The sequence below is a fragment of the Condylura cristata genome, unplaced genomic scaffold (genome assembly GCF_000260355.1).
Source record: "Condylura cristata isolate star-nosed mole 26May11 unplaced genomic scaffold, ConCri1.0 scaffold00025, whole genome shotgun sequence".
Taxonomy (NCBI): domain Eukaryota; kingdom Metazoa; phylum Chordata; class Mammalia; order Eulipotyphla; family Talpidae; genus Condylura; species Condylura cristata.
In genome coordinates this window covers 29,278,416-29,286,345 of record NW_004567126.1, presented here as the reverse complement: position 1 = coordinate 29,286,345, position 7,930 = coordinate 29,278,416, and the positions used below count along the sequence as shown (strand labels likewise).

At 55.3% G+C, this 7,930-nt stretch overlaps 1 protein-coding gene across 2 annotated transcripts in view; it reads left to right on the top strand.

The window, feature by feature from the left end:
- Positions 1–7,139, top strand: part of CELF5 (CUGBP, Elav-like family member 5) — a 38,274-nt gene extending 31,135 nt beyond the window's left edge. For both annotated transcript variants that reach the window (XM_012729946.1, XM_004689357.2), the window contains exons 10-13: positions 70–156; positions 3,605–3,748; positions 5,501–5,668; positions 6,969–7,139. In XM_012729946.1, coding sequence (XP_012585400.1) covers positions 70–156; positions 3,605–3,748; positions 5,501–5,628 — 359 coding nt within the window. In that variant the 3' untranslated portion in view covers positions 5,629–5,668; positions 6,969–7,139. The remainder of the gene's footprint in view (positions 1–69; positions 157–3,604; positions 3,749–5,500; positions 5,669–6,968) is intronic.
- The last annotated feature ends 791 nt before the right edge of the window (positions 7,140–7,930 follow it).

Genomic DNA, 7,930 nt, shown 5'->3' with positions numbered 1-7,930 from the left:
CCCGCCCCTCCCGCCACCTGCCGGCCTCACTCCCGCCTCCGCCCTGTGTCTCGCTCCTGGTCTCCGCAGCCATGTACCCCACCGCGGCCATCACGCCCATCGCGCACAGCGTCCCCCAGCCGCCGCCCCTCCTGCAGCAGCAGCAGCAGCGAGAAGGTGAGGGGGCCGCGACTCCCATGGGCGCGAGCCCCGCCCTTTGACTGCCCCCTCCGCCTTCAGGACCCCCCTCGACTCGCAGCCCAGCCAGCCTAGCGCGGAGACCTGCGACCCGCGCAGCCTGGGAGCTGGACGGGCCTGGGTTCAAGTTCTGGCGCACTCACTCGTTCCCCGGCTGCTCACGGACACCTCCGTCTTCCTCTGTTTCCTCCTCCGGAGAATGGGAACCACGCTAGTTGGTCGCAACCCCGCAGAAAATACAGTGACCCCACCTCTCCAGAGCTGGCTGGCTTTCTGAATTCTTGGAGAGAATGTTCCTTTGGAGGCTGGGTGGTGGTCTGCCCGGTAATCCCAAGGCAGGCAGGGAGGGAGGCTTAGACACTGGAGCTGGACACCTGGAATCCGAATGCTCCCAGTTCTGATTAAGAATATCACCAGGAGGCGCTCGCCCTCCCTCCCTCTCCTGGCCTGCCGCCCTGGCGGCCATCTGCGCCCACAGGAATACCAACGGTTTCCCACACACAGTAGGCACTCAGCACCTGGGAATCCAGTCCCTTCCTTTCTTTAATCCCCCTTTGTGAGGGAGGCGTGTGGAGGGGTTGGTTGGGATGAGGGGACCAACCAGAAAAGCCCAAGATCACTCATGGCAAGGGAAGCCCTGCTCTGCTGATGACCTGGCCCTCAGACTGCGTCCTGTGAGACTGCGCAGCCTTGCCCTGGGCCTGTGGAAGGACACTGCCAGAGTGCAAAAGCTCTGTAGGGCGCTTGGCTGAAGGGTCTCTGGCTCTGCCAGCCAGCTGCTGCCCCATCCTCCTGCAGATATCTCGTTTCCAGGGCCAATGCGGTTAAAAGCAGAGACAACACAGGAGTATCATGGACCCAGGCGATTGATCACCTGCATGGCATCACCTATGCTCCCCACCTCCACTGGAGGGAGCGAGTAGGGTCTTTAGACACACCTCAACTGCCCCGGGTGCTGGTTTGTGGATGCTGGCACCTGTGTGTCTGTTCCTGGTGGATCTCCAAACCCACCCTTGATCCAGGCGGAGTAGATAAAGCTAATTCAAGAGTAGCCAGTGCTGCTGTAGTGTGTCTTACGTGTTTCTGGAAAATAGTTCTACAACTTGCAAAACCTTAAAATGTAAAGCTGCAGGATCAGTGAGGAAATAGGATCAGCGTACACAGTTCAGTAACATGTCAAAAAGAGAGAGAAGTAGGATCCGTATAAAAATGAAAATGGTAGCAGTTTTATGCATGTCAGATGGTAAAAAAAGAATATGGATACTGCAATAACTATGGCACTCTATCCTGGAAAAGACCTGAGTTTGCAAGTGGAAGCAGAATCAGAGAAGTTGCAGCTGCAGCTTGTTAGAAGGAGGCTTGTCAGAAGTCAGGGCTTTGTAATCCCAGAGATGCGCACGGCCCTTAATACACCGGGGAAATGGGAGTGTTGGTAGATGCTTGAACTGTACATATATATTTCTTTTTAAAAAGATTTTTTTTTACGCATATAAGAACTGGGGTCTAGGCCAGAGGTGCGGGAGGTAAGAGGGTTCATCAGAGACAAAAGTGGGGAGTATAAAGGCCGGGCAGGAGAGGTCTCCACACCATGTGGGTCACCTCCCTGGCGGGGAATCGAACTCAGGCTGCAGATGGCCTCGTCGTGCTGTGCCCCAACCCAGTGCACCACCAGGGAGGGCCCTGTCCTTTTATCTTTGTATCACCTGAATAACGCACAGTTACCGGAAATTTGAGGAATATATGTAAATTGAGGGTTTGGAATCAGCAACTTATTTATCTTTTCGTCCCCACGACCACCCACAGTTATGCCCTTTCACACCTTCTTCTTCCTCCTCCCTTTTGACATCAGAAAACTCACTTTGTTATAAGCGTCCACTATTGCTATCAGCATTTCGCTGTGTCGAATTGTCCACTCTGCAAATGTCCAATATGTGCTTTTCTGCACATAATTTCCTCCATCTCCTTCCATTTTGCTGTAAATCGCAACATTTCATCTTTACTTGCAGCTGGCTAGTATTTCATTGTTTGGATATACCACTTCTTCTTCTTCAAGATGTATTTATTTATGCATACAGAACTGGGGGACAGGAGCAGTGAGAGGACTCACCAGAGACAGAGTGGGGAGCAGAACAGGCCGACTGATGAAGTACACTGCTGAGGGAGCAGCGGGAAGATAGAAGTCTGCTGTGCCCTGTGGGTCGGCTCCTGGGCCGGGGATCACTCATCTGAGCGGCTGTGGCTGCCTCTTTAACCCATCACACCCAGAGAGTGCCCTCCATTTTCAGTTTTTTAAGTTAAATCCAGCTCTCTTTCCAGAAGAACTACACCAGTTGAGATTCCCACAAGAGACACCAGGGTGCTCTTTCTCCTCTCCCTCCTCAGCCCTGGCTGGGGCTCTTTTTCATGTGTGTCGTTCTCACAGGTGTGAGAAGGTGTCTCACTGTGGTTTCAACCTGATTCTTTTACTGGAAAAGCTGATGAGCATGTTTCTGTATCTAGCGGTCTTCGGGGTATCCTCTTTGGCGAACAGTCTGTTCTACTCTGCTGGCCATTTATTAACTGGGCTATTAGTTTTTCTGTTGTTGAATTCTGTGAGTTTTTTTATATATCTTGAATATTAACCCCTTGACAGTTATGTAGTGGATACATCTTTTTTCCTGTGAAGTAGGATGTCTTTTTAATCAATCTACTTGTATTTTCTCTGGTTGTGCAACAGTTTTTTAATTTGAGATAATCCCAATTGTTTATTTTATCCCAATTGTTTATTTCCCTAGCCAGAGGGGTTGAGTCTTCAAAAAAAAAAATCTTTATCATTGATGCTGTTAAACACATTGCCAATGTTTTCTTTTATATATTTTATTGTTGCAGGTCTTATGTCTAAGTCTTTAATCCACTTTGAACTTATTTTTGTTCATGGAGTGATCCATCGGGATTTGTTGGTCTTATTTTTCTTTTTACGATCATTGGACTTTTAAAAACCGAATGTTTTCTTTTAGAGCTCTTTTTCAACTTACAGTATTATTGCAAAGTTGGCATAGAATTTCTGTAACCTACACCAGGTCATCTGACTTTTAGAAATGACCCAGAGTGTGAGGGCCAGGGATTTTCCCAGGCGGTTGGATTTAGCTGGGATTTGAGGGGTTTATCTTGGTCTGGGGCCCGGGGGTGGGGTGGGGGGCTTGGCTATCTGAGTTTTGTAAATTATGTGGACCATAAAGATGATCCGAGTTTGGATTGTGGCATGAGCTGCACATACAAAGCTCCCGGCTTCTCCTCCCCCCATCCTTGCTCCATCTTTCTGGGTACCAAGGGGCACCCCTCTCCTGGCAGCTGGAGGCACCAGATGTGGGCTCTGGACCCAAACCCCTCCCCTGGGGCTCCACTTCCTCTCCTTGGGGGCTTTACGTCTTTCTCTCCCCACCTGCAGGTCCCGAAGGCTGTAACCTGTTTATCTACCACCTCCCCCAGGAGTTTGGAGACACGGAGCTGAGCCAGATGTTCCTGCCCTTCGGCAATATCATCTCCTCCAAGGTGTTTATGGATCGAGCCACCAACCAGAGCAAATGTTTTGGTGAGTCCCGATGCGGGCGCCCTTCCTGCTTGCTGTCTGTCCAATCCTGGCGTCGTGAAACCGAGTATGAGGGCGTGAGCAGCTGTGAGACAGGTCTGAAGTCATCCGTCCGCTCACTTACTCATTCGGCAACAGGTAGAGGCATTGTGTTCAGGTTGGTGCTGAGCAATGGGCACACAGCAGACAGCAAGCCAACCAACCCCTGCCTGGGGAAGCACATGTCTTACGGTCTTGCCATGCCTTCCCATAGAACTTTCTCTGATGATGGAAATGCTCTGTATCCATCGGCCCCATGGAGGTACCTAGCAACCAAAGACCTGAACTTTTATTTTATTTCATTTGAATGTGTTTACATTTAAATAACCACATGTGACCAGTGTTTTCAAAACAGAGGTTGAGGTAAGGAGAGACCAAGGAGTTACAAATACATGAGAAAAATAAAAAGACTATAGAAAGTGAGCCGAAGGAGGTGAAGTGTCAGCGTAGGCCTGAATGAGAGGGAGCCGGCATGGGGAGTCTGGGGGACAGGTGTTGTAGGCAGAGGTCACAGCATGTGAAAAGGCAGGACCTTGAGAGCAGCCAGGAGGCCATGTGGCTGGAGCACAGGAAGCAAGCGCGGGAGAAGGCGTGAGGACAGGAAGGAGCCAGGGCCAGGGCGTGTAGTGCTTGGGGCTTTGGGGAGGACTCCTTGTTCCCAGAAACAGGAAATTAAGGCTCAGAGGGGCGCTGCAGTTTGTTCAAAGTCATACAGTAGCAAAGAGGCAGAACTTAGATTAGAACCAGTCTGTTTAACTTCAAAATTTGGAATATTAACCACATACTGTCCTTTTCCAAAATCAGCTCTGTGAGTATTTATTAAGCGCCTCCTGTATACAGCCTACAGAGAGGGGTGGAATGGTTAAGCCATGTGCTTGAGGTTACACAGCAAATGGGGGACCCTGGCCGGCGCATGTGCCCCCACTCTGTATCCTGTTTTCAGAAGGAAGGGAGACATGTCTTTAAGGAAACGAATGCACTTTCAACAGTGGGGGGGCCTGTTGCCTTCTCCGAGCCTCGGTTTCCCCATCTATATAATGGGAGTGGCGGCACTAGAGGAAGTAATGGCTTCGAAGACAGCGACCCCTTCCTGCTCCGTGGCTCCCCTGGACCTTAGCAGGACAGTGAGATCGCTCAACCCCAACATCTCGCCTCACAACCCCCAGCCCCAACATTTGGGCCCTTGAGAGCTGGAAGAGGGGGAGGCTGGAGTGTTTCTGATGGTGTGCCGGGAAGGATGGAGGAGGGTGTGGAAAGACTGACAGGGGCAGGAGAGGAAGCTGCAGAGAGAAGAGAGCCAGAGCGAGAGCAGGAAGAGAGCGGAGACAGACCGCTCGCACAGGGAATCGGGTGGACAGAGACCTCCCAGGCCGCGGAGGCCGGGAGGAAGCAGAGAGGTCAGCAAGGTGTGGAGGGAGGCGAGCCTCCTGGGGGAGGGAGACCACGTGGCCCTCCCAGGACCCCAGAGGTCCCGTTCCCGTGCCAGGGGGAAGCCGCAGCAGAGCAGGCCCAGCGAGGGTCCCCAGAGGCAGGCCAGTCCAGGGTCCCAGACCAGGCCGGGGCTGCCACGCGCCCTCCGGCGAGCCCCCGCCTCGCGGCCAGTCTGCCTGTGCAAGCGCACACCCCCCCCCCAGGACCCCGCCAGGGCCGCAGCACTGGAGCGAGCAGAGGACGCCCACGTTGCTCCACCCCGCGGCTCCACCCCGGTCTCCACAGGCTTCGTGAGCTTTGACAACCCGACCAGCGCGCAGACCGCCATTCAAGCCATGAACGGCTTTCAGATTGGCATGAAGAGGCTCAAAGTGCAGCTGAAGAGGCCCAAAGATCCAGGACACCCCTACTGACCTCGCCCACAGCCACCCTGAGGCTGTGGGCTTGGCCCAGGTGAGCCGCCAGGCGGCCCCACCCGCCCCGCCTCGCCCCCCCCCTGTCCAGTCTGCACACCCTCCTGTTCTCCGGCCCCTCCCAGGCACTGTGTGGGGGTGGGGCGACTAAAAGAGGCTCCAGGAGCCCCAGGTTGGGTCGGCAGGGACAGAGCTGGTCAGTGACACCCCCAACCCCTGCGGTCCGGGTGAAATGCGAGGGTGGGGCGGGCGGGCAGGGTGGTTAGGTGCTTCCTGGAAAGGCTGCGAAGCACCAGCAGCAGCTCTCCTGAGAGGCCAGGCGGGGTCGGGTGGGCTGTGGATGCCGGCACAGGGCTCTGGCCTGGCCTGTGACCCCTTCCCCAAGCCACGTCCCCTCCCAGTCCCCGGTTGGTGCCATCACGCCCAGCGGGTAGATGGGATGGTAGAGTGCCGCCCCCCCGCACCCAGTGTGCCAAAATGTCTCCCCAAAGTGAACTCTGCCGTCAGAGCAAACGGCCTCAGCAACAGCTAACCACCCTCTGTGGGGAATGAGCAGGGAGCCCAAGGGGTCCTGAGGAAATTGATGGCCGCGCTCCAGCCTTGACAAGCTTCATCCATTAGAGGTTAAACGGCCCATTTACCCAGAGGCCGCGGGGCCCACCCAGGGCAGCTTGTTGCCCAGCTGGGCCCAGGGCCCCCTCCTGGGAAGTGCTCCATCACTCCTTTCGATTTCAGTGTTGTTCTTTTTCCCTCACCTTCTCCGTCGCCATCACAGGGCTTCGCCTGGGGTCTGGCGTGAAGTAGGTGCGTGTTAGGGGCTGCTCGTGCTTTGCAGACCCTGGTGGGCCAGCATCCACAGGCAGGGGGTGCTCCGGGGGTGCAGCTCAGGTGTGCACATGCAGAAACGCAGCTCCCAGTTGCAGGCCACCCGTGCGCTTTTATCACCCCAGCAGCGAAGCCCGGTGAGCTCTGGCTGTGCGCTGCAGACGGTATTCCAGAGCTCGGGACGCAGCTGCCAATGAACAGAAATGGGGTGGTGTGGGGTGGGGTGAAAGAAACTGTCTTCGTGGAGCTTCAGTGGCAGGGAACAGGGGTGAGAGAAACAAGAAGTGTCTGTCCAGGTTGCAAGGCTGCCAGGTGAGGCCCCGGGCTCGGCAGCCTTGGGTCTGTTTCAAGCCAGGTTTGCGGACCTCCAACCCCCCAAATGGACTCTTTCTCAAAAGACGGGGGTCCTTGGGTTCCCAGCCTGGCCGGAATATGGGGAGGCAGGGTGGGAGGCGACCTCGCCTGCCCGTGCCCCCCCCCATCACCGCGCCCTAACGCCGTCCCTTCTCCGCCAGGTGAGGGGCCTCCCCACCCCAGGAGGGTATCCCGCTTCCAACTGATCCAGGACATTTCCGTAAATTACAACCGAGTTTGGATACCGGCCCTCCCTCTCCTCTCCTGTCCCCTTGCCCTCTCCCCAAAATGTGACTCACTGCTAATGGCCATGTGGAATGGGGAGTGGGACTTCCTGGCTGTCCCTGGGGGCCAGGGTGGGGGTGCTCCTGAGTTGGGGGCACGAGGTTCAGTGCTCCCACCTGGGAGAGTTGCTCGCTCCCTGGCCCCGACACACCACCCTGGTGGCTTCCCCACACGAAATCGCAACTTTTCCTATATATATGTGACTATATATATGGAGAGCTATATACAGTATATATATTTTTTGAGTATAGATCATGGGACCAAACTTTTCCGACTTCCTTCCATCCAAGAGAAGATGACCCTTTACCGGTCACTCAGCAGGGACATAAGAAGGGCTGAGGCTGGTCGGGCCTGGGGAAGCCCAGTCAGTGTCTCCCACTGTCATATCAGGCCAGGGCACTGGAGAAGGGGGGGATTCTTAGCCAACTCGATATACCTCCAGGACTTTCGGCCCCCACCACAATGATTTTTGGGCGCCTTTAGGCTCAGCCAGCTTGGGTGTCCCTGGTCCTAGCTGCAGCTTCCAGAACCCTCCCCCCAAGCCCCCAACTTCGTCCCAGGGCCCTGTCTTCCCCCTCCGTAGGCACAAAGGAGAACCCCTGGCCTGTCCCCACCCCGTCCTCCCACCCCGTCATAGCCTTACTCATGTGACCAATAGCCCTTATCTTTCCGTGGGGGGGGACAAACAGGGCCGGGGGAGCCCCCCACCCCTTGTGCCCCCTCCTAAGGGCAGGCAGCCATCCCCCTGCCTTGGATCACCAGCCTGGAATTCATGGTCTCTGACCAAGATTGCCATGTGCGTTGGGTGACCCCAACCTGCACTGGCCAGCACCCCTTT